This window comes from Vombatus ursinus, unplaced genomic scaffold, assembly GCF_900497805.2.
Source record: "Vombatus ursinus unplaced genomic scaffold, bare-nosed wombat genome assembly UNPS02009824.1, whole genome shotgun sequence".
Classification (NCBI taxonomy): domain Eukaryota; kingdom Metazoa; phylum Chordata; class Mammalia; order Diprotodontia; family Vombatidae; genus Vombatus; species Vombatus ursinus.
In genome coordinates, this window is record NW_020949602.1 from 10,487,239 (window position 1) to 10,513,632 (window position 26,394).

The window sequence follows — 26,394 nt, forward strand, 5'->3', positions numbered from 1 at the left end:
ATTTATGGCTTGTTCAATTTCTTTTTCCAAGATAGGGTTATTTAAGTGTCTTATTTCCTCTTCTATTAGCATGGACAATTTATATTTTTGTAAATATTCATCTATTTTACTTAGATTGTCAATTTTATTGGCATGTAATTGGGCAAAATAGCTCCTACTAATTTTTTAAAATTTCATCTTCATTTGTGGTACATTTACATTTTTCATTTTTGATACTGGTAATTTGAGTTTTTTTCTTTCTTTTTAAAAATCAGATTAACCCGGGGGGTGGGGGCAGAGCCAAGATGGCGGAGGGAAAGCAGTGACTTGCTGGAGCTCTCCCTCAAACCCCTCCAAATACCTATAAAAAATGGCTCTAAACAAATTCTAAAGCAGCAGAACCCACAAAAAAACAGTAAAACAAATTTCCAGCCCAAGACAACCTGGATGGCTGATTAGAAAGGTATATTGCGTGGGCTGGGAGAGGAGTGCAATTTGGCATGGGCACGCAGGCCACAGCGAACCTGGAGCAGGCCTCAGAGGACTGAATCGTGGGCAGCTGTGGCGGTTTCCAGACTTTTCAACCCACGAACATCAAAGACAACTTAGAAGGTCAGTGGGAAAAGTCTGTGACTGCAGTGAGAGAAGAAGCTAGATCTCAGCTGCCCCCGGGGCCACGGCTGCCTCCTGAGCTTCTGGCCCACAGACTAAGGGGGAATCAAGTGGCTGATCAGAGGGGGATTGCAAGGATCTCTTTGCGAGTGCTGAGGCAGCAATCTCTTGCTTTGCCCGTGCTTGGATCTGGGTCACAGTTCTGAGGGGCGGTCCTGGGGCGAGGAGGAGTGCTGGCGTGGTGGAGCTTGTTGTAGAGGTGGAGAGGAAACACCTCACCCCTTATCATAGCACCTTGGAAGAACTGAAAATTTTCAGGTCCCTAGAAGTATCTCTGAAAACAGCTGTACAAACCCCCGAAGCTTGGGACAGTACATTCTCCACATTGGAAGCAGACTCTTACCTTCACAAAGAATTTAAAACTCAAGTAATTGGCCGGGATCATGAGCAAGCAGCGCAAAAAGAGTCAGACTGTATTATCTTACTTGGTGACAAAGAAGATCAAAACATACAACCAGAAGACAACAAAGTCAAAGCTCCTACATCCAAAGCCTCCAAGAAAAATATGAATCAGTCCCAGGCCTTGGAAGAGCTCAAAAGGGATTTTGAGAAGCAAGTAGGAGAAGTAGAGGAAAAACTGGGAAGAGAAATGAGAGTAATGCAAGAAAATCATGAAAAGCAAGTTAATAGCTTGCTAAAGGAGACCCAAAAAAATACTGAAGAAAATCATACCTTAAAAAATAGCCTAACCCAAATGGCAAAAGAGGTCCAAAAAGCCAATGAAGAGAAGAATGCCCTAAAAAGCAAAATTGGCCAAATGGAAAAGGAAGTCCAAAAGATTACTGAAGAAAATACTTCCTTAAAAATTAGAATAGAGCAATTGGAAGCTAGTGACTTTATGAGAAATCAAGACACTGTAAAACAAATCCAAAAGAATGAAAAATTAGAAAACAATGTGAAATATCTCATTGGAAAAACAACTGACCTGGAAAATAGATCCAGGAGAGAGAATTTTAAAATTATTGGAGTATCTGAAAGCCATGATCAGAAAAAGAGCCTAGATAATCATCTTTCAGGAAATAATCAAGGAAAACTGCCCTGATATTTTAGAACCAGAGGGCAAAATAGAAATTGAAAGAATCCATCGATCTCCTCCTGAAAGAGATCCCCAAAGGAAAACTCCTAGGAATATTGTAGCCAAATTCCAGAGTTCCCAGGTCAAGGAGAAAATATTACAAGCAGCCAGAAAGAAACAATTCAAGTATTGTGGAAACACAATCAGGATAACACAAGATTTAGCAGCTTCTACATTAAGGGACCGCAGGGCATGGAATATAATATTCCGGAGGGCAAAGGAGATAGGATTACGACCAAGAATCACCTACCCAGCAAAACTGAGTATAATTCTTCAGGGGAAAAAATGGTCATTCAGTGAAATAGAGGACTTTCAAGCATTCTTGATGAAAAGACCAAAGCTGAATAGAAAATTTGACTTTCAAATACAAGACTTGAGTGGAACATGAAGAGGTAAACATTAAAGAGAAATCATAAGAGACTTATTAAGGTTGAACCGTTAACATTCTTCATGGAAAGATGATATTTGTAACTCATGAGACCTTTGTCAGTATTAGGGTAGTTGGAGGGAAAAAATTATATGTATGTATATAGATAGATAGATAGATAGATAGATAGATAGATAGATAGATAGATAGATAGATAGATAGATAGAGGGCACAGGGTGAGTTGAAGATGAAGGGGTCATATCTGGAGAATAAAATTAAGGGGTGAGAGAGGATTATACTAGGAGAAGGAGAAGGGGAAAGGTAGAACGGGTTAAATTATCTCACAAAAAAAAACAGAAAAGAAAAGGCTCTTACAGTGGAGGGGAACCGGGGGAAGGTGAGAGGAAATGAGTGAATCTTATTCTCATAGGATTTGACTTAAGGAGGGAATAACATACACACTCAATTGGGTATGGAAATCTGTCTTACCCTACAGGAAAATGGGGGGGGAAGGGGACAAGAGAGTAGGGGAATGATAGAGAGGAGGGCAGATTGGAAAAGGGGATAATCAGAATCAAATACTTCTGAGGAGGGACAGGGTCAAAAGAAAGAATAGACTAAATGGGGGGGTGGGATAGGATTAAGGGAAATAGAGTTAGTTTTTCACAGCATGTCTACTATGGAAGTGTTTTGCGTGACTACACATGTATAAACTGTATTGAATTGCTTGCCTTTTCAATGAGGGTGGGTGGGGAGGGAGGAAGAGAGAAAATTTGGAACCCAAAGTTTTAAAAACACATGTTTAAAAAAAATGTTTTCACATGCAACTGGGAAATAAGAAATACAGGAAATGGGGTACAGAAATCCATCCTGTCCTACAGGAAAATTGAAGGGGAAGGGGATAAGAGAATGGGGGGGGAGAGTTAGAAGGGAAGGCAGACTGGGGGAAGGGGTATTCAGAATGCATGCCATCTTGGGGTGGGGGGAGGGGCGAGATGGGGTGAAAATTTGGAACTCAAAATCTTGTGGAAGTAAATGTTGAAAACTAAAATAAATTTATTAATTAAAAAGAAAAGCACATAGCATATAATAAACATTCAATAAATGCTTAAAAAATCAGATTAACCAATTGTTTACTTTATTGCTTTTTCTATTAAACCACTTTCTATTTTATTAGTTCAATGGTTTTTTTACTTTCAATTTTATTAATCTCTCCTTTGATTTTCAGGATTTCTATTTTGGTGTTTCATTGAGGATTTTTAATTTGTTCTTTTTCTAGTTTTTTAAATTGCATCCCCAATTCAATGATCTCTCTTTCTTTTATTGATGTAAACATTTAGAGAAATAAATTTTCCCTTCTTCAGAAGTCTTTTTTGCTCGTGACTACTGCCTCCTTTAATCCCCGTTCCTCTTACCAGTGCTCTTGCCCCCTTCTCCCCTGACTTCCCTGAGTGTATGTATGTATCCTTCCCCTCTGAACCAATTCAGATGGTAGGGAGGTTTAAGCATTGCCTGGTTTTCCTCTGCACTGTAAAAGCTCTTCCTTATGTATCTCTTTTATGTGAGATAATTTTCCTCATTCTTCCACCCTCTCCCAGTGCATCCCTTTTTCTCACTTGTCCATTTAAAAAATTTTTTTTTTGAGATCATCTCAACATAACTGAATCACACCCATGCCGCCTGTCTATATATAGGCTCCTTTTAGCTGTCCTCATTATGATAAGTTCTTAGGAATTACTGTGTCATCTTCCCATGTAGGAGTGTAAACAGATTTATCATTATGATTTCTCTTTCAGGCTTACCTATTTATATTTCTTTCGAGTCTTATATTTGAAAGTCAGATTTTCTATTCAGCTCTTGTCTTTTCATTAGGAATGCTCAAAAGTCCTCTCTTTCATTAAATATCCCTTTCCCCCCTCCACCCCTAAAGGATTATACTCGATTTAGCTGGGTAGGTTATTCTTAGTTTTCTTCCTCCTTTATTGTGGTAGCTGCTAAATCTTGTGTTATTCTGATATAGCTCCATGGTATTTCAGTGGTTTCTTTCTGACTGCTTGAAATATTTTTTCTTTATTGTGGGAGCTCTGATATTTGGTTATGATACTCTTGGGAGTTTTCACTTTGGGATCTCTTTCAGGAGATGGTTGGTGGATTCTTTCAGTTTCTAATTTTACCTTCTGGTTCCAGGCTGTCAGGGTGATGTCTAGTGTCTTTCTTTGATGATGACTTTCAAGTTGTCCGATAATTCTTAAATTGTCTCTCCTTGATCTGTTTTCCAGGTCAGATGTTTTATAATTTTTTTTCCGTTCTTTTGACTTTGTTTTATTGTTTCTTGATGTCTCATGGAGTCATTAGCTTTCACTTACTCAATTCTGATTTTAAAAAGAATTATTCTCTTCCGTGATGTTTTGTACCTCTTTTTCACATTTGACCAGGTCGGCTTTATAAGGTGTTATTTTTTCCAGTATTTTTTTTTTTTTGCCTCTTTTACCAAACTATCCATTATTGTTTCATGATTTTCTTCCCTTACTCTCACTTCTTTTCCTAATTTTTCCTTTGCCACCCTTATTTGATTTTTAAAATCATTTTTTGGCTCTTTCCTTAAGCTTCCAGGAATCCTTGTTGGTTTTATTTTTAATTTGCATTTTTCTTTGAGGCTTTGTATGTAGCTATTTTCAAGGAATTGTCTTCTTCTGAGTTTGTGTCTTGATCTTCCCTGTCACCATAGTAGCTTTTTATGGTCAGATTATTTTGTTTGTTTGTTTGCTTGCTTATTTTTCAGCCTATTTCTTTAGTTTGAATTTTATGTTAAAGTTGGACTTTGTGCTCACCGTGGGGTGGGATAGGGGCCTGGCAGGGAGGTGCCCTGTACTAAGCTTCAGGCTTTCTCACTCTGCTGTTTTCACAGCCAGTTCTGGGGAGAGGTATGGTCACTGCTCTCTTGGTCTGCGCTCTGGTCTTTACCCGGGAAGGGCCCTGCTCCCCTGCAGCTGCAGGTGCTAGTGTGCCTTTGTGCTCTAGAACTCTGACCTGGAACTGGGTATGAAGTTAGCTGCCCACGCAGGGCCCTCTGTAATCTCTTTCTGACCAGTTGTCTGACCGTCTGGGCGTCTCTGGGCTGAGAGTGCCCAAAGCTACTGCTGCTGCCGTTACCTCCAAGGTCCACCTGTCATGTTGCTGCCATGTGTGCACCAGGTCAGCCCCCGCCCAGGGACGCAGAATCTGCTTCTCATCTCTGCTGCTTCATAATTTGATTTGAGGTGAGCGGGGAATGTTGGGAGAGCTCAGCAGAGTGTTTCCTCTGTGCCGCCATCTTGGTTTCTCCTGCTGTCCATGTTCTTTGAAGCAGTATAATTGTGCTCTTTTGAGAAGTCTTTCCTGTGGTCATGGGGCAAATAAAAGTCTGTTTCCTCCTCATCACCAAAGGGTGTTTGCTACAAATGCACCTGCAGAACTGTGTTCGCTCATTTTCTGACCTGGTAAAAAGAGGACTCGCTCTGTGATAGCAGCCAGCATTTGAGCTGTGCTGTGGTGTGTGCCTAGACCTGTGCGTGTGTTCTTGCCTGTGATCCTCACAACGTCCCGGCAGTGGATTGTTCTTACCCCATTTGACCAGTAAAGAAGCCTCGTGAGGCCCCCGGTCACACAGCTATTGCAGGGCTAAGGAGGATTCAGATGCGACTCTTCCTCCCTCCAAGTTTAGGGATCTCTTGGCTTTGCCCTGTGTGAGCTGTCCAAAACATTTAAGGAACACCCCCCCCCCCCCCCGCTGGCCTTTGGGGTCTTCATTGCCCACAGAAGCTTGGAGCCCCATACTTGTCACCTTCTAATGTTGTAGCATTGGGTGGGTCATGTGGGCCAGGAAGTTCACACCCTCCATAGTCTGTCGCTCTCCTGCCTTGCCTTTGGACAGCGAAGAAGGCCTGGAGTTTTGGTCTTAATGCTTCAGGTGGAGGTTCTGATGCTTTTGTATTCAGCTAATGGTTATCACGTACCTGCCATGTTCCCCGGGAGACACTGCGCAGATGAGTGTTGTACCTTGTGGGCAGGAGAAGGAGGGCCTCCTGGTGCCATGAAGCGGGAGATAGGGCCGGTGGGGGTGGCCCGGCTGGGAGGCCGCTTCCTCAAGCCTGGAGCTGCAGGTGGGGGCAGCCTTTCTGTCCGTGGCTCTGTCTGCCGCTGACGGATTTACTTGTTCTTGCTACGGGATCCTGTTAGATGTTTTACATTTTCACGTGGTCGTATGTACCATTTCCCATGGCATGCCATGTTGGCATTCCTCTGTCATGCCAGAAGCAGCCAATTACATTAGAAGACAGGGAGATTATTTTTTTCCTCTACTCTTTCTGTGTTGCATTTTAAGGGGAACTTGGAGGAAGTCTGTGCGTCCGTCTGTGTGATCACTCAGGACAACGAGGTGACAAGCAGCAGTGGGGGAGAGAGGCGCCCGTCAGCAGTGGGCAAGAACCCCTTGGTGTACTTCCTGAGGGGATGCAGCTGGGCGGGATCTAGGTTGGCAGGATAGAGAAGGCAAGCGAGGTTATGGACTGCGGACCCAGGAATGATGCTCATGGACTGTTAACCTTTTGTCTTTCAGTTTTTATTGCTGATTTGATGATTTACATACCTGCGGTTGTTTTATATTGTTGTTATTTAAAAGAAACTTCACCCAGAAAGAAGGCAAGTATCCAAATAATTGAGTTCACTTTCATCTTCTTATGGAAATACTTTCCTCATTAGCTTAAGGATGGAGAAGCTGAAGAACAAAGTCATTCACACCACTTGGGATTTAGATAAAATTGCTGGAGGCCGCTCTGTCTCCTATTCAAGACTTTTCAGTCAGAAAACCCTAACTTACTGTACCGCAGTTATCTGAATGTCCTTCGGTAACAGTAACGAGATGAGCTGGATTTTGGGGGCTGTGTGCTCCTGTCACACTTAGTGCTGCGCGAGCACGCCGCACCCAAGGGTGGCCTTTGGGACGCAGGCCTTGTGCAGAGATTTGGAAAGGAGCTGCCAAGGGGACGTGTTCCTGGTGTCCCTTTTCCTTCACCAGGAGGACAGGTGGCCCCGAGGATCTCCCCCATTCTTCTGGGCCCCCGAGCTGGGGGCTGCTCCTTCAGAGCCCTGACCTTTCCATTGGAGGACAGCTTTGAATTCAGGGTTGACAGAAAAGAAGCTTTGGATAGCTAGGGGGGAAAGTAGCCCCTAAGGGCTCAAGACCGCCGTTTATGGGCCGCCCTGCTTCACTTGGTCCGGAGATTCATTTTTGCCTTGTACTGTTTTTCTCTCCAGATTGCGAATGCCTTTTGCATATTGCTGTATCCAGGTCTTCTTCTGATTGACTATGGACATTTTCAGTATCCTTTACAAACTTAGAAGTGAAATCTTTGCTTTGCTTATTCTGAACTTTACACTTAAATAGTGTAGCACTTTGTGTTATCTTCATGCTAGATGAATTTCTGTTTTGATAGTGTTTGGTAGAGTTTTTTGCTTAAAAAAATTTGTCATATTCACCAAGAATGGAGTATTTTCTTGTTGTTCTGGAGTTCGAATGAATTAAAAGGGCTGTGTTTTCATACCTGTCTGGCCTGGGAGGAAAATAGTGGCAGGTTCTTAGCTCCCTCTAAGAAGGGTGTGGTGCCCATACACGTGAATAAGTGGCCGGGTGCTAACAACCAGAGAATCCTCTTGTTTGGGCTTATCAAGCAGGCAGCAGGGTGTGAGAATGAGGCACAGGTCCGTACTGTCTCCTTTGAAGTGCTAAAGGAAAGCCCACAGACAACATGACTAAAATCTCTGCAGACCCGAGTCGCTGTGCTAGTAACCAGAGATGCTTAAACGGAAAACAGCAGAAAGTCCAATTCTAAGGCATGTGTGTGGCTTCTGGTGTATCTAGAGTTCCTGTCCCCATCTGTCCAAAGAAAAAAACCATAATGCACAGCAACCTGATGGCTTAATTAACAGCTTTTCCTTTTGAAGCCAATTTGTTTTAGTTGGAATGAAATTAATATGCGTATCTGTCAAAGGACACTCAAAGATCCTCAGTTGTGTTGTTGGGTTATCCCTGTCTCTGTTGTGTCTGCCTTCCCACTCCAGCTTGGGAAGCTCGTGAAGTCCCTAGCTGCTGCTGAGTGCTGTTAGCACATTTTCTTAAGGATACTGAATTGGGGGGCAGTGGGCAACATTGCGATGGAAGCATTCGCTGACTTTGGAGCTTGGCATCAGGCAGGGAATCCGACCTTCCCCCAGAGAAGTCATTGCTCAGCACCATAGAGGAAGGGAGAGATCCCAGGTCTGGGGAACATAGAGCAGTATGGAAAGAGCTGCTGTTGGAGTAGGGCTGGTAGTGAAGGTCTGAGGGTTCGAGGGGGGGATGGGAAAAGGAAGAGGTGCAGGGTGTTCCAGGCATCGGGAACACATACAAACAGTAGCTGAGCCAGAAGGAGAGGAGGGGGAGGGGACTGTGGTGAGGCTTTCGCTTGTGGAAGGCCTTCAGTGCTGCTGGGGAAGGAGGCAATAGGGAGCCATGGAAAGGTCCGTAGGAGCCGAGAACATGGCCAAGTCTGTACTTGATGAAGGTGAGTCCCATGGAGACTGCAGGGAAGGCGTAGGATGAGGAAAGGGTAGAAGCACTTGTGTAAGGGAGACAGAGTGACCCAGCCTGAGGGCTGGAGGCAGAGTGAAGGGGGCACAGGCCATGGGGGCTGGTGAGAGCAGGGGCATAGTCCAGAATGCGGGGAATTTGGCAGGTGATGGAGTGAAGAGGGGCTTGGTGTTTGTAGGACTGTTGGCTGTCCCCTACCCCCAGCTTCTCTGTCCCCCATGTCTGCTTATTCTCTGTGCCCTGATAGTGTGCGGGGAGTGTTCCCCAGCATGTGTCGTCCAGAGGCGGGAGTGCAGACACCAGCCAGAACGTGGTAGGCGTCCTCTTCTCTCTCCAGATTTTCATTCCTCTTCACTCCAGCTCTGTACCCTGCTATGTCTGTAGAACCCCCATTCCATGGTTAACAAACCGTCACTGATTCATAGCAAACCAAGGAGGATGTAGAGGGAACATGGGAGAGGTGTGAGAAAGCGTCTCAGCCTCCCAGAAAAATTCAGCTACTGATGGCCCCCAGATCCTTCCTGAGCTCCAGGTGGGTCCTCACTGCCACAGGGCACTTCTAATCCTAAATCGATTCTCAGCCCTGTGTCCCACAGCAGCTGTTCTAAGCCTCCTCTTTTTTTCCAGAGGCCCCCCTCCCCCCGATTTGATCTAAGGGTCAGATGAGAGAATGTTTGTAAAGTACTTAGCATTGTGCCTGGAATGTAATAGGTACTTAATAAATGCCTGCTCCTTCCCTCCCTCCCTTCCTTTCTGCACTCCTTCACTTGATCTTATCTGTGGTGTCTTCCCCCTCTAAGCCTTCTGCATCCTTGCTCCCATACGTCAGAACTCTGCCTTCTACAAAAATGTGCTGGCTTGGGTCAGCTGGGCTCTTATTGCTACATGGCAGTTCTTTCATTTATCAGCACACTGAGTAAGTGATAAAGTATTAAGCTCTTCCTGTTTGTTAAGCACTGTGCCATGTGCTAAGTCTACTGGTACAAAAATATAGGCAGTCCTTGCTTCAAGGAGTTTCTAATCTAACTGGGAGATGCTCCATACATGGGAGTGTTGGCCAGGGAGGGGTGCTCTGGTTATGAACTTAGGGATGATGGGCTGATAAGGGAACAGATTGACACACCTCTTCTAGGGAACATGGCAGAGTGCATTTGATTCCAGAGCTCGAGGGGGTAAAAGGCTTGGCCAGGGTGGTGGGAGAGGCTGGCAAGAAGATGGACAGAGATGAGGGAGGATGAGAAGCATGACTGGGGCTTTTTGAAATAGGGGGCCAAGAGAGTCAGTCTTCCTTTAGGACAGTGGGCCCCCAGGGTGGAGTTCTAGAGATGAAAGGTTCTGGACAGCAAAGCAGCTGGCAAAACTATCAGAAGATGGCTGGGACGTCAGGAGGAGCTCCAGAATTGAACCTTCAAGTCCCCCACGTCCTGCTGCCCTCATTTTACAGATAAAACAAATTTGTGGCAGAAAAGTGCCACGAAAATAGGATGCACTTTGATTATGACAATTAGTGGTATTTTAATGCAGCAGCTTTATTGCTGTTAATTGAACGTACATGTTCATTTGTTCTGGGGGATGGCCTTGTAGGGTAAGTCATTGTTTCTTTGTACTTGAAAGTGTGCTTATTTGGTAGACTTTTTTGTTTTCAAGATTTTAACATATTTAATATTCATTGATTCAGTTGTCTCATTGCTATTATCTGAGGAAAAATTTCAGTTTACCAATTGTAGATCTTTTAATCCTGAACAAATCATGTGCTGTAGCAAATTACCACTATTGCTTTAATGATTAGTTTCTGCTTAGGAAGAATTATCTTTTAAAGAATATTTTAATTTTTTTAGAGTATTTTATTATATATGAAAAATTGTCTGTGCAGTTCTCGATATGCTTTTTGGCCTCATGTGGATCTTTTCCTTAATGTGGAAACATATATAATTGTGTGAGTCTCGGCTTGACTCTGTGGGGTGTTCTTGGCCTGTCTTATGACTGGGACATCCTAGGATCGTTGGCATTTTGCCTGGCCTTAAATTACAAACAGATGGAACTTTACCATTCTTTGCCCTTCTTTTGCTTTTTGCTAGGCAAATGTTTGAAGAAGGACCTGAAAGGAAAGGGGTGAGTAGGTTTTGAGTGCTGGAATCCAGAAAATGGCTTCAGGAACACACTTGGTTGACTGTCCGCCAGGCTGACCATCCTGAGCTTCCTGTGATCGTGACTCCACGTGTCCACAGCATCCAGGCTGCCTGCCTGGATTTCTTTCCCTTTGTCGTTGGCCATCTTTCAGTGGAGTGCCCAGATTATCGCACTGATGTGTCCAGTTTGCATTTTCATAGCTTGGTCATTTTGTCCTTCCTGGAATTCAGCAAATATTTCTTGATCTTCCTAAAGCCAGGTGAAATCTGACTGTGTCGACCCTGTCACCCCTCCTCTGTAGATTCCAGCGGCTCCCTATGCCCTCCAGAATCCAGTACAGAGTGCTCAGAGCCCTTCATGAGAGAGCGCCTGCCCCACCTTGGCGGTCTTTCTACACCTCCCCCCCCCCCCGCCTGGTTGTGGCTGTCCCGTGTTCCTGGACGCTGTCCTTCCTCATCTCTGCCGCCTGGCTTCCCCGGCTTTCTTCAGGTCCCAGTTAAAGTCTCACCTTTGCAAGAAATCTTTTCCAATCCCACTTAATTATCTCCAGTTTATCCTGCCTGTAGCGTGTTGGTACGTCATCGTTTGCGTGCTGTCTCCCTCTCCATCAGTGTTTATTGACTGACTAACTGTACTGAGTGAGCACCTATTGCAAGTACACAGTCCTTGGCTAATTGGAACATTAGATTATGCAGTATTGGGAGTAATTGTAAGATAATACAACCTGTATGATCTTTGGAAAAACAGAATCATAGAGTGCTTGCATTGGGAGATACCTCAGGTCCCCTTGGCCAGCCTGCTACTCTGCAGTAATCAGTACCTTTGACAGCATCCCTGACAATCTCTCCTTGACGGCTTCTGTCGACAAGGAGCTCATATACTCATAAGGCAGCTTATTTCCTTCTTACCCCAGATTGTTGGTCATGCCTTCTAGAGAGCTCAATCTGACACCACGTACCTTTTCCCCATCCTACTTTGACCTTTATTTTAGGCACTCTGCACAATGTTTCATTTCTCTTTTCCTATGACAGCTTTTCTACTGTTTTCAGATCTCTTCTATGTTTATTTAGATCTATGTTATTTTGATGACATTAAGCATCCCTTCAGTTCTTTGTCCAGTGGCATGATTCTAAGAATTCTCCCCGTTCTGGTTCCCTCTTAAAATGTAGCTCTAACTCTCATCCTTCTGGTAGAATGCCTCCCTAACCTTCCCATGCATGATCGCCTGGCGTCTTAGATTAACTTAGACTCCACCAAGAGTTATCTGAGTCATTGATGGAATTTGTAAAACTGCAGTCTTGCCGAAAGGTGTAGGCTTGCTACACATGAGTAGTTGAATAGCATCTGGACACAAGCCTGGCTTGGGCCATTCTCTTGTTCCATCCCCATAATGCTCTCAGATGTCTGTCTTTATATTTGCCCTCCTATAACATTTAACACGCACCAGCCTGGCTCGTGCCCCCAAGTCTGACTGAGCAAACGTAGCTTCCTAAGGGTGCTGGCCATCCTTGGATTCACCATTAGTTTTTTCTTTCTTGGCCTTAATAAATGCTGATGTACCAGCTGACTGCCTGTCACTGTAATTCTTCCTCCTTATCCTCGTTTTCCTTTCTCTTCTCTGGTCCAGCCCACGTGACTAGTCACCAAGTCTTAGAGCATTTTGCCATGTTGTCTACACCCAAGGTGGCACAATAGCCTTGGCGGTTTCTCTTTAGCTACCAGGTTCATTATCCAGTTATCAGACTTTTGTTCAGGCAGCTGACTTGGGGCCATTTCTTGCCTCATGTACAAATTAGGCTAGCTTTGAACTAGTTAAATCCTGAGGCTACTGTAACAGAGGGTTTAGAAGAGACAGGGGAACAGGGTTTTCTAGGAATAGAGGACAGGTTTGTAAACTGAGGTTGGGACAGTGGAAAGAGGGAGTTTGGAGTGAATGAATCAGAATGATGGGGGGGGCACTGGAACCTAGCCATGGAAATGGGGGCTGAGGGGAGGGGAATATGCATTTTTTGTGGACCTACCATGTGCCAAATACTGTGCAAAGTTCTTTACAAATATGGTCTCTTTTTGTAGTGGAAGGGGATAAGATCAAAGGTACAGAAGAAGAGATTAGATTGAGGACTTGGGGGGGATTGTAGGAGCTCCCATCAAATGGTCTTAATCTTAGCAAAATTGGAGGCTAAATCTCATTCTGTACCTGTGGTTGGGGGCTTAGGAGAGGGGCTTGGAGCACTTGTTAAAGAGAATGAGATAGGGGAACAAAAGAGAAGAATTTCCAAGCAGCAGCGAGGCCTAGCCCAGGTTCGTAGTGATTGAAGTCATTGTCATTTCATGATATCAGGGAAACTCAGCAGCCTGCAGACAGGAGGGGAGAAGTAAGTGGACTTGTCTCATCGTCTGACAGTGCCCACTGTTCTTATCCTGGACTGATATGCTTTCTAGGTGACTGGGTCACGTTATCTCTTAATTCTGGTGGCTTTCTTTTTATCTGCTCAGTCCTTCCTTTTAGAATGAAGCTCAGAGGGATAGTTTTCCATATTATTTCTTCTCCCTGTTGAGAGAGAATATTGTCCAGATAGCAAAGATTTGCTGCTCCATCTGCAGTTTCAAAGATTAATGGCAGCTGTAGAAAGAGTTGAGTCCCTGTCTCCACTCTAGCTTGCCAGTTTTGTGAGCCACACTGAAAAAGCATCAGTCCTATCCTCCATCTGCCTGGGCTGTCCGTGGCACAGTCCTGCGGTATGCTTCTTTCTGTTTCCTTTCATCAGCACAGGGTGCCCTCACAGGCAGATTTTCATCTGTAATGGGTAGCTCTATTCCCCTACCTTTCTGGGAGATGTTTCCTTTAAACAAGGTATGCCCTTTCTTTGCCATATTTCCATTATGAATTCCATCTCTGAAGTGCCGTTATTTACCTCTGTACTCAACAAAAGTGAGTTTGAAATGTTAGGACACATCTCCTCTGCATCAGCGTGTGGACATCTGAGTCCCTGAGGGCTTGTTCCTGACCTTCCCAGCTATTTTCTTTGGCGAGTTATGGAGCATTGCCTTCACTGTTTGTCTTTCTTTGTTTTATCTATTTTTCTTCCATTTTACTTAGTTTTTTAGTTAGAGCTGGGCCTTATTCTTCCCTGTAGGTTTCCAAGCCATGATCAGAAGAGAACACACTGAATTTTGATGCATTGTTGTATTGATGTATTATTTGAGGGTGAGAGGCAGCGAGCGCTGGTCTCAGAGCCAGGAAGATCCAGTTTCGGTTCCGTCCTTTGACTCCTGGGCTCAGGGCTCTAGCAAGCAGCTTGTGTTGGTTGAGGGAATTTCCTCCTCTGGGAGGGCCCTTTACCAACTAAGGTGCAGGTCCAGTCTCTGGGCCCTGTTATTTGAATCTATGTGATAAATTGTTTTTACATTGGTCGTTGCTGCAATTAGAGTTAAATGTTAGCCAGGGACGGATGTGCCCTTTGTCTCTGGACTGGAAGAGAGTGTGTTTTCATTGGATTGGAAATTGTTTCGGATTCTAACAGGGGTTAGCTCCCCCAGAACCCTTCTCCTCTCGCTCCCCGCCCCCCCCCCAGCCAGTTCCCGCCTACTGTAATAGCATTGATTCAGCATTCCTCCACCATTTACATTTTGTCCCTTGACTTTGCATGTGGAGTAGAGCGGGGAATGAGCAGGAGGCTAATTCCTCCACCCTGCTTGTCTTTCTGCCCCAGGTTGTTGCTGCTCATTAAACTCATCACCACCGTGGTCGCTGCCTTTGCTCTCTGCTGGCTGCCTTTTTTCACACAATTGGAACAGACCATGCAAGTGCTAAGAAGACTCTTCCCAGTTGGCCGGGGACTCTTTGAGGCATGTTTACTGACTTTCCTCCCGGCCCTTCCCTTGAGAAGCCTCCCCCGTGACCTTTAGGGGTTTCATGTGGAAGACATACAAGGGCTGGTAACTCGAAACGGGCCCCTCCTGCACTGCCTCTTTGCCAGTTATTTAATCCAGGATTTAACCCCGAGCTCAGCTGGCATCTTCTAGGACAGTATATGAGAAGGTAATATTGATGCCATCATCAGATCCATATTTCAGGCCTACATTTTTCCGCTGAAATGCATTCCGTAGTAAATGACGGTGTCAGAAGATGCGGCTATAAAGTTAGCTCCTCGGGGGAGAGGTTGGCATTCTTTTTCTTCTTCAGTCTAAGGACGTCACTTGGAAAACCTCAGAAACAATTAGTGGATGGTTTTATTGGCACTAATTTTTACTGAAAACGTTGAACTGTAATTCCAACTTTATCAGTCTTCTTTGATGTAGTATTATGTAAATAGTTCTAAGTGAAACTCAGTAATTAGGTTATACCAAAAACATTTTCCCCAGTGTAAAGGCTTTTAACTAAAGAGAAACCCGGCCAGCACATTCAGAGTCGTTCTCCTAAAACGAGTGCTAGTCAGAAGCCTGGGATGGCGTGTCCCTCAGAGCACTGACCCTGAAAATCTGTCACCTTTTGTAGGAGAAAAAAAGAAGTTTGAAAAGAATGCTATTTAAAGGCCAAAGTTGTATGTTTAGAATTTTAAAAAAAACAGTTTTATCATATTTTAAAATAATTTTTACATGTATCTAACCAGTATTTTTAAGGAACCCAAGAAGGTGGAGTTGGTACGGACACATGTATGCTTGTATGTTATTTTTACCTGTAATTGACTCAGATGGGTTTTAGGTTGAGCAGGAAATTATTTCCTTGGGCATTCATGTAAATAAATCAGATTAACTTTGTCAGCAGAGCCCACCAAGTGGAGGATTGTGTGCCTCTCACACGTTCTCTGACTCAGCTTCCATTTCTGAAATGGTAACAAATGCTGATGGTTAGAACATTTCTTGCTGGCATCTTAAGTGTTTGTTGGCCGGTACTGCCTTGTAATCCTCAGTCAGCAGGAAGACCATCTCCTGTGTGGCCGCGCAGCCTGGCGGGGGGGACGGCGCGCTTGTGGGGCAAGTCGCTTTCTTGATGTCAGGCCTTCACAGCTGTGATTGAAGCAGCTGTGGAGAGGGTGGGTTTCGGGAGCATGAGAGCTGGGTTACAAATTTAATTTTGAAAGTGATCCTAGCACAACTGCTAACGTCTTCAAACTGCTTGATTTATTAGTAGTTAACTCTGGCGTTGCCAGCCGTGAGTTAGGTTATTTTCCGTAATTCGGGTGGATAATAACAGCATTCTGGAAAAATAGCTTTTTCAGAGCATTTCCAAAGAAAATGATTTAAAGTACTCTATTTTAAAATTTTTGGTGACATCAACTGCCTGGAAGGCTGTGTGAGGAATTCTCGGCTATTTTAGGCACATTCGTTCCTAACCTTTCATTATGAACTGTACCTCAAAAGTCTGGACAAAGTTGCCCCCTCTCCCTTACCTTAGGGTAGAATACATGGGAAGATGAGCTTTACTAATTTTTAAAAATTTCTCTCAAATATAACAAAATCTAAAACGAGCAATTCTCTTTTAAGGACAAAGTAGCCAATTTCTGGTGCAGTCTCAATGTCCTTCTGAAGATAAAGAGCCTTCTTTCACCTCACACCCAGCTGATGTTCAGGTAGGAGTTCTTGGAGTAATTGCTCAGTGTCCATGAGTGCCCTGGGGTCGTCATCAGGGAATGACGTATTTTTCAGATAACTGAAGGCCTGACAGTGTTGTGTGTCAGCCATTTGGATGAGAGTATTTCTGAAATGGACTGTTTGCCTTTAAAAAAAAAAAAAGAAAGAAAGAAAGAGCACGACCCGATTTAGCCTCTGGACCGTGTCTTGGGCTCAGAGTGAATGTATCGCCTGGAGCTTGGCCCCAGGAGAGCCAGAGGGAGCTCCCTCCTGTCCGGAGCGACCCGGGTCTGTGCTGACTTTTGTTTCTCCCCCTCTTTCCTCACCACTGGCCAGCATTTCTTACTGCCTTTGATACTGCTCAAAGAGGCAAGGCCTTCTCCCTTCTAACTTGCTACTTGTGACCTGCTGTAGGTTGGGAGAGTGGATAAGCAAGGGGACGGGGAGATCTAATAATAATAATGATGACAACCACAACGACAGCACATAGCGACCATTTCTATGGCACCTTCTGTGTGCCAGGCACCGGGCTAAGCGCTTTATGATTATTACGTCACTTGACCCTTTGAGGTAGGTGCTAGTATTATTTCTATTTTCCGGTTAAGGAAACTGAAGCAGACAGAGATGAAGTGACTTGTCCAGGGTCTCGCATCTAGAAAATGTCTGAGACCGGATTTGAACTCGGACCTCCCTGATTCCAGGCCCAGCATTCTTTTGCCCTATGCCACTAGCTGCCTCTGTTACTGTTGTAGTTGTTGTTGTTATGTCCATAATTTATATATTCGTCTGTCTATAATTTAAAATTTCTTAGGTTGAAAAATATATTTATAATAAAAGTTGCATGGTGGGTTTTTTGGGGGGGGCACTGTGCTCAGTATTGGGGATGCTAACACAGAATGGGGGATAGTTGTGGCGTTAGGGTTCGACACATACATAAATATGTATATGCAGAATAAAGACCGGAAAGGGGCAGGAACAGCGATGCTGACCCGAGGGAGCCTCAGAGAGGAGGTCAGAGGGCGCGTGCCCAGCCCGGGCAGAGGCCATAGGATGGGAGGTGGGGCGCCATTTTGGGAGAATAGAGAATCTGCTCAATGAAACCCTGTAAACTCTTCTAGCTTTGCATTGACGTTCCTGAGCCTGCTTCCTGCGTGCCTAAAGCTCACCCTTCAGCCCAGTCTCAGAGGCTTCAAGTACGCTCTGGTAAGTGTTGTATGCCCTTCTAATAGGAGATTCTCCCTTTTTCACACACTCAGTGCTTTGGACTGGCTCATGGAGCAGACGGGCAGAACCGCTTTCTTCTCTAAGAGTGAATTTGTGCAGCTTGAGGTTTCTTTGGGCCAACTTGGAAAACCACGGGCTCCTGCTCAGTGGTCCTGCTTTGTCTTGAGTGGCTTTTCTCCTTGAAGAGAAAGAAAATGTATTTTATGGAAACAGTGGAGCCTAGTGGAGCTAGATGGGAACTGCAGCATAGAAACTGCCCAATCCCAGGATTCAGGTGCCGGTGCATTGGCAGGCCCCCTGCCCCCCGTCATTTGTTGTGCTTTTTTGGTGCATGGCTGTGTAAAATAGAGTTAGGTGTAGCCTTCCTGTCCCATTATTTTGGGGTTAGATTTTCCTGGGGATTTATTTGGTGGGTGACATTTTGAGTAGTTGTCTTTATAAGTGATAGGCTGTTCTCCGAGAACCTGGGGGCTTTCCAGGAGTGTGGGTCTAACAGGTGCTGGCTTTTGGCTTTAGGAATAGTGGAAAGTATTAAAACTGTTTGCAGGATTAGGGTAATAATTCTGTTCTTTTGAACAGTATGTTCAAATGTAATATATGTAATAATGTAAAAGTATAATAATGAATGTAATAATTCTGTCTTTTGGATAAAGATATGGTAGAAAACATTATTATAGGAGTGTTGGCTATAGTATAATCTTTATCTGTTTAGGTTTTTTGTTTTTCAGTTGTTTTTAGTCATGTCCAACTCTTCATGACCCCATTTGGGGTTTTCTTAGCAAAGATACTGGTTTGCCATTTCTTTCTCTAGCTCATTTTACAGATGAGGAAACTGAGGCAAACAGGTTTAAGTGACTTACCTAGGATCACAAAGCTAGTAAGAGTCTGAGGCCAGATTTGAACTCAGGTCTTTCTGACTCCAGTCCAGTGTACCATCCACTGTAATGCCATCTAGCTACCCAGTTAGGCTTTTAGAAGCACTTATCTCTGCCCTCCCACCCCACAGCCCTTAAATAACTTCTCTGTCTTCTAGTCCTAATTGAGGCTGTGTTGTGAACCCCTAAGTCTTCCCAACTGAACATTCCAAAACCCTCTGAAATTGTCACCATCCTGTCCTTTACTCCAGTGGCCCCTCTCCTGGTGCCTTTTGTACTCATCCCCTCTAGCAATCACTCCATCCGCATATAAGTGACATACAGGAATGATTTCCTTAATTTTGTTCACTCGTTTGAGTACGTATGATCCAGTAAGTTTTTTTAATGTCTCTATGGGTGACTCCTAGTACAGGTAATTTTTGAGCATAAAAATTTATATGCTAAAAACGATTTCTCCAAAATCTGGTTTCTTAAACTTGAAAAATCAAATTATGAATTTAAACATCTTATTCAATTTACAGCCCGCTTTTAGCATTAAGATAGCTTTGAGGAGTTAAGGTATAATTGTGACATTCTTACTCATCCATACTTTTTATTTTGACATCTCCACACTGTGAATGGAAGGTGAAGGTGCAGTTGTTTCTCTCCGAAAGCTGAGGTTTTGCTTTTTATTAAATGAATACATTGTAAGTAGTTGCGTGTAGCTTTTTAATAATAATGTTGCTCATAAGTATTTAGTGCAGATACTAGAATTGATCCGAATGAATTTTATCCCCATAGTATTCTGCATGTCTCACCGAAGCAATCCTGCTTAAATTACTGTGCACATTTTGTGTGTATTGATTTTATGTCCCCTCTTCTTTTTTTGCCTCCTGTACAGGTTAGCTGTGCTTTGTCATTCTTCTTGTTCTCCTTCCAAGTACATGAAAAATCCATCCTTTTGGTCTCCTTGTAAGTAAAATCTTTCGACATGTAATAAATCTGTGCTTTATAGATAGAAATGTGCACTATAATTAGCACACTAGCATGTATTAAGACTACAGCAAATAAGCTACGCCGCTGCACTTGGGCCCCACATAGAGTCAAGCAGGGCTTAATAATGTTTGTAGAATGGAGTGAGCGATGAATGAGGCTTATTAATCTCTTCAGCGGCTCCTGGGGTTCTAGACTCGGAGCCAGAGAGACCTTCGCGACCCCTTCCTGACGTCATTTTGATCCCTTCCCTCCCCGTACTTCTCTCTTCTTCTGGACGCCGAACCCCCAGCTGACTTCAGAAGGAGTACTGTCGTCAGGAGCACGTCCAGTCCCCTGGTGACTGGTGCCCAGGGTACATCACACGAGTCCTGTTTTCACCTGAGGTGACGTTCCTGTGAACCTCAGTTTGAGTATTTTCAGAACAGGGAAAGCCGCAGCTGCTGAAGACCAATTGTTGAGGGAGGGTGAAAGAAAAGGCTTGTTTACTTGTGGCTAATAATGGGAACCCAGCAGGTCTCCTTTCTCCCTTCCTCCCATTCTCAGGGTTTTAGGTGGGGGAGAGGTAGTGGCTCACAAGAGAGTGAGCAGGTGGGTGAGCATTGACACACCTTGGAAATCAGCAAGCTCCCAACAGGGCTTGGCTTACTGTAGTACTGATCTGTGTAGTCACAAGAAAGTGATAGAGAAAGTGTGAACAGTGCGTGTGAAACTTAAAAGCTAAGACACTTAGCACCCCATGCTCCAGGGCCTGACTCTGGGGCTGCCCTGGGGAGGGGAGAAAGTTACCTTACTTAGGCAGAAAAGCATCTCTGCCCCAGTAATGAGAAAGTTCTTGTCAGACTGGCTCTGGGCGAGGTCCCACGCAGAGCTCAGTGAGGAGCTTTTCATCTTTGATGACGTTGGTGGAGGAATGGAAAGAGCACACACAGAGTCCAGACGACCCATCTGGAGAAAAAATGCAGAGATGGCCGGTCCTGGCATTGTCGAGGAGATGCCTTGGATCCTTTGGGGAGCACGAGACAGTTTCATGTTGGCCAGGCTCTTCACCCTGCTCTGATGAGGTCACTGAGCACACGTCTGGTACAGACCTCTCTTTGGTGTCATTTTGTTAGCTTAGCCTTTGGACTCAAGCTCTAGCATGACCCGGCCCCTTATTGCTTCATCCCTCGTCCTCCTTTTGTCCTCTGTACAAACTCTTGGCCTCTCTGCTGTTGTCCTGGCTATTGGTTTTCTTTTCTTTGGGAAATTGGGTGGTATGGATTGTGAAGGCACATTAGGGTGAACAACACTACAAATTGCTGTCTTAAGGATTCATTTTTTCTTCTGGATAGCTCAGGAGGAGAGAATCAAGAGAGCTTCCCTCCTTTCCCTATACGTTTTCATTCTTCTGGTCATCAGAGAGGCCACTCAGTCTATCAGGAAGAGCCTGAAGTGGTCTGGGCCCATCTCTGCCGTCACTAGCCCTGGAATCTCGAGTCACTTGATCTCTCTGGGCCTCAGTTTCCTCATCTGTAAAATGGGAAGGTTGGACCAAACAAGTCCTAAATCCCTCCCAGTTGTACCATTTTGTGGGAGCCTGAGGCCCGTTTGTTGTAGCCTTGCTGGGGTTAGCTGTTTCTAGGAGAGAGGAAAGGTGCCATCCATTGGGCGGGTGAGGGGGTGGGCGATTAGAAGATGTTTTCTATGTAGTGAAGAGATGCCTGCAGCACAGGAGGCTGCCCAGGCAGTCTCTGTGGAGCTGGAGTCTTCCTTAGTTTGGCTTGTTAGAGAAAAGGAACGTGGCGCATTAGCTCCACATACCAGGTTCCATCTCAGCCCAGTAAGAAAACGTCAGGCAGATACAGTATTTTTACATTCTGGCTTAAGAGCAAAAGTCAGAATTACAATTCTGTGTATTAAAATATTTTTCTTTCTCATTTTAGACCAGTCTGCTTAATTCTAAACGAAGTTCCGTTTATGTCAATATGGTTTTTACTTGTGTCAACGTTCAGGTGAGTCAGAGTGGCCTCTGTATACAATCTCTCCTTCTTGGGTGTTCGTCCTCTCTGTGCTCCCCCAGAGGCTCCCTCGTGGAGTTTCACGTGGCTGTGTCTGGCTTGTTTCCCTCCCCAGCATGCTTCCTCTTCTTCTGAAGGACCAGCTAGCGCTGGCCTCCGTTGGAACGACACTAGGCTTTGGGGTAGCCTGTGCATCTTCCTTTTCGATATTTGAGAACATTTCTGAAGAAGAACTGCAATTAAGGTCCTTTTCCGTGTATGTTCGGAGGCATATCCCTGGTTTCAAGGTTCCTGCTAAGATGCTAAAAACTTGGGTAAGTCACGTCATTGTCTAGGAATTGCCCCGTATTGCCCATCTCTCTCTGTCGAGGCAGCAGTGCTTTCCTGATCATTACCAAAGTGTACCTTGCCCGCGACCAGAGGCTTGGAAGTCAAGAAGAAACTGCTTCCCCACTGACCACCGTGGCTCTGCATCTGTCCTGAGGGCCACGAGGTGCCGTTATCAGGGTGTCTGGGGGCAGAGAGTGTTGCGGGAAGCCATGTGGGATGTTAATCTGGTTTTCCCTGGGGTCTTTGATAAAGAATCCAGGAAAGCAGTAGGTTAGGGAGGGTGTGTGAGGCTTCTTGGCTGTAAGTACAGAAGTGCTACGTGAGTAAGCCATTTGCTAGATGCATTTTAAAATGTTTCCTCATCACATGATCGTAGTTTAAAATGAGGGCATTATTTGCATAATATAAAAAATATTGGCATCACATAAGTCATCTGACCAAAACAGACAGGACTATGTCCACGTAGTTTTTGCTCCAGAAAGTTTAAGAGAATATTTTTTCTAGACCAGAATTAATTCTTTTTGTCCTTTCATTTTCCCCCCAAAGGTTAATTCATTTGACAGTAATCTGTAGAGCACCTACTGTTTATTAAGTGTCATTCTGGTGCAGGGGGAGGGAGCATGCAAAGATGAATAAGAGGACCAGCCCTCAGCTAACATACAGTCTAGTAGGGGAGATGAAAAGATGGGCCCACGTGAAGAACCATGACAACAGCACCCATTTAAATCATACTTCTCGCCACCATCTTGGGAGGGAGGTAGTGCAAATTCTATTGTCCCCACTGTACAAATGAAGAAACTGAGGCATATTAGATCTGCCTTTGGCCAGGGGCAAAGCCAGAGTTCCTGACTCCATTCCAGAGAACTTTGTACCACCCCATGGCGCTGTCATAGCCAATAAGAAAGGTCACTTGGGGCTAAGGTCATCATGAACACCTGATGCCTAAGCAATGTGGTTTGTTGAAACTTCCTTAACAGACCCAGAAGGCAGAGCACCCAAAGTCTAGGGGCCCTTCCTCTTGTAAGTAGGTTTTTTTTGGGGGGGGGGAGCCCTTGCTGAACATTCTTTCCATGCCCCTGCCTGACCTGATATTTGTTGCTGGGGGGTCGAAGCCTTGTAGAGAGTGGAGGGACGGGCATTCTGGTCATCGATGTGACACTTCTCAGTGTAGACGCCCCACCAAGTAGTAACTCTACATGAGGCACTGACCTAGTCTCCCCAAGAAGAAGCTCTTCTGGCCACAGTCTCCTTGGGACTGGCCTTGACACCCCATTTATGGCATGTGAAGCTTGGGCTTCTCCATGCTCCGGAGACTGTCGCCATGAAGGGCCCACCCTTCAGGGCTCGGGTTTTCCTCTCCTCAGCATCTTCCTTCTCTAGGAAGTCTCTTGTCTTCCCTCATTTTGGCCCGTTCTCATTCTTTACTTCAGCGATTATGACCAGTGAAGCTCTAAGCTGCTGGTGCTCCAGCAGGGAGGGGCCATATCATTTGCATGTATTTCCTGTAGTACCATAGTAAGTGTTCAAATCTGTATTTGTTGAATTGAATCGATAACTAGCATCCTTAACAGCCTCGCAGTATGAACATGACATCAGACGGCATCTCAGGTGTGCCGCGGTCAGCTTGGATTTTCAGTCACTTAGTCATGGGGGGGGGGGGGGTGTGTGCATGTGTATGTAGAGGAGACGCCAAGAGTGAAATCTAGATTAGATCCAGCTTTTGTCCAAAACCTCTCAGTCCCAAGGGGACTCCTGGGAAAGATGCGTGTGGCGATGTTACTGCTGCTGATGTTGCACGGTGCCTCTACTCAGACCTTTTCTTCTCATTACAGTTTCTAGTCTCTGTGACGATGATGAGCCTTCTGACCCTCACGAGCATCACTGTAGAGCCTCCACACAAGCTGCCCGACCTCTTTCCTGTGCTGGTGTGTCTTGTTTCCTGTTTGCACTTTCTCCTTTTCTTGATCTACTTTAATGTTATAATTCTATGGGATCACAGAAATGGAAGAAGCCAGAAGAAAATCAACTAATTGTCCTCACAAAAACAGCAGAGCCAGATAATTTTCAAAATGTGACTGTTGCTGAAATTTCATTAACTTGTGCTGTCCAAAAGTGAAATTCTGTTGAGAATCGTGTATTTTAAAGCAGAGAGGCTGGGGAGCACGAGAGGCATCGTGGCAGGGTGGGGAAGGGCTGAAATCAGGAAGCCATGTCTGCCGTAGACTTTGGCCAAGTGACCCGGGCACATCAGCAGGGCTGGCGTTTCCACAACTAGAGTTCCTTACCCCAGTGAAGTCACCGGCTTGGGCCCCAAGCCCCCCATACACGGACCAAAGTCCAATTGAAGTTCTTTCTAGTTGTGCTTTAGCTGTGGCAAGGTAGGATCTCATAAATGTTGATAGTGAGAAGGGGGAATAGGTGTTTCTTGATGACCCTGTAAGGGATGTTTCCTAAATTATGCTTTGGGGTTGGTTGTACATACCCTGGAGTTTGATGAGACAACCTGGCCTTCTCTTTTTCAAGAGGGCACTCTTAGGATACTGAAATTCAGATGAAGACTTGCTTTAGGAGTTGTGGCTATCCCAAAAGAGCGTACATGGACTTTTCTACCAGTTTAGTTGGGTTCATCAAGCTAGAGTAGTTTTTAAACAGTCTTGGAAAATCAAACATCAGGTGATTTCTTAAAAAAAAATTTAGACAATATAAAATTGTTTGAAATTTGATGATTACATTCTTTCATTTGGACATATGTGTAATGGGCACATATTTATTTTTATAAGGCTGAAAGACTTAACTACCTAGAGTGCTAATGTACTTTATACAACTAGAAATTAGTTCTTCCCAATTTAAGTCCAAGCTCTCCAAGTTCTTGCCTCTTGTCCATGGTCTGCCCCCTTCTGGGGGGAGTTTCCTTAAGTTTACTTCAGTGGTCATCCACAGTATTTCATGCCTCTGGATCCTTTTCTCATGTGACACAGTGGAGCCTGCCAAGGTCACTCCAGCAATAACTGGGCCTCAGTATCAGACTTCATGTTAACATGACCCCTTAATAAGGTAGAATGAGGCTCCGTTTGCCAAAGCCCATTCCCAGCAAGGAATCTCAGTATGAATGTCATATCTTCTCCATGTCTTAACCTCTGCCATAGTTTCCTGTTGTACCTTGTGATAAAAAGTAAAGCAAATCATGTCACTGGCAATATTTTCTTTTTAAAAATGAATTCCTAGTAATCTAGAAATGAAAACGTGTTAGTAAAGTGCTAAAAGGTCACCCCCTTGATGGCATTTTCAAGGGTGGCCCTGGAGAGTGGCCGGCTTGCGGGTGTGAAGGCCCGGTGTGGGCAAGTCAGAAATCATGAAGTGTTTCTTTCTCAGAGTAAACGTGCACAACGGCACTCAGGGCGAGTCAGCACAGACGAGCAGCCTTGAATCCTTGCCACATCAGCAGGATCCCTGCTGCCCATCCATGGCCACCATCCGTAATCACTGCGCCTGCATGTCAACAGCGGGGCTGGCTGGCGGAGCCTAACGGGGAGGGTTTTTAGCACCATTTTTGTTTTTCGTGCATGACAGGGATTGGAACAAGATTCATGAGACGATGATACAAGTTTTAAGAAATTTCAAGTTTTATTTGTAACTGCTTTAATATAAATTGGAATAGAAAAATACTGAACAAAGCTCCATTATTCCTTAAACGATGAGTGAATCCAAAGCTTTCTGCCTCCCAGAAAGTTTCCTGCATGTCTGCTATGAATTCTTAACACCGTCTAGAATAGTAAACATGAAGGTTTTTACCTGTGAGAACTGAAAAATCAATGTCAATGATCTGAATAATTCAAGAGGAAAGCCGTTTTCCCTTAACCTTCTGGATTTTTCAGATCAAAGTAGTTGAGAGCATTTTGGTTCTCCATGAATTATACTTTTCCCGTATCGACACAGTTACCAAGCACTTCATCAGGCACTGTGCCAGATACAAGGGAGATGCAGACAAAGGCCGCCATCAAACACACAAGCTTGATGACTAAGAACACACTGCTTCTGAGTAGTTCCTGTGAAATGGAGACAAAATGTCCTCACCTTGAATCCTGTCTGAAAGACTTTACTGAAGTACCGTACACAAAGGATCTGCTTAGAAGACGGCATCACTGATACAGTCCCACAGAGTGTGTCACCAGGCCAGAGTTCCTAAGGAATTACTAGTACAGAGACTTTGGTCCCCCTCATAGTAGTTGAACTGCAGAAAAGGTGCGTTTTCTTTCCCTGGTATAAAGTATAACAAATGAATGTTTGCTCTGTCATTTAATGGTCCCTCTTCAGGGAGGGGCCGTTTATGAGAAATGCTGTTCTCTTTCCCTCTAGTAAAGTTAGTTGTGAGCCCCTTAAAACAAGGCAGTGGGCATACTCGCGTCAGATGTAAGCCATGTGTATGAGGTGAAGGGGGAAAAGCTCGATGGTGCATTCCGTCCAAAGACAAACCACAGCTCCGAGGCGGGCTGCGAAAGCCCCGTTGAATGGGATGACGGTGGGAGATGGATGTGGTGTGGCTCGCTAACAATGGTTTCGAATCTCCATCGGTCTTTTCCCCAGAGTCA

At 44.7% G+C, this 26,394-nt stretch overlaps 1 protein-coding gene across 3 annotated transcripts in view; it reads left to right on the forward strand.

The window, feature by feature from the left end:
* Nucleotides 1-24,990, forward strand: part of ALG6 (ALG6 alpha-1,3-glucosyltransferase) — a 60,282-nt gene extending 35,292 nt beyond the window's left edge. For all 3 annotated transcript variants that reach the window (XM_027852811.1, XM_027852812.1, XM_027852813.1), the window contains exons 6-15: nt 6,691-6,773; nt 7,389-7,453; nt 10,627-10,812; nt 14,544-14,679; nt 16,318-16,403; nt 17,523-17,607; nt 19,384-19,454; nt 21,401-21,469; nt 21,591-21,789; nt 23,638-24,990. In XM_027852811.1, coding sequence (XP_027708612.1) covers nt 6,691-6,773; nt 7,389-7,453; nt 10,627-10,812; nt 14,544-14,679; nt 16,318-16,403; nt 17,523-17,607; nt 19,384-19,454; nt 21,401-21,469; nt 21,591-21,789; nt 23,638-23,835 — 1,178 coding nt within the window. In that variant the 3' untranslated portion in view covers nt 23,836-24,990. The remainder of the gene's footprint in view (nt 1-6,690; nt 6,774-7,388; nt 7,454-10,626; nt 10,813-14,543; nt 14,680-16,317; nt 16,404-17,522; nt 17,608-19,383; nt 19,455-21,400; nt 21,470-21,590; nt 21,790-23,637) is intronic.
* Nucleotides 24,991-26,394: the final 1,404 nt, after the last annotated feature.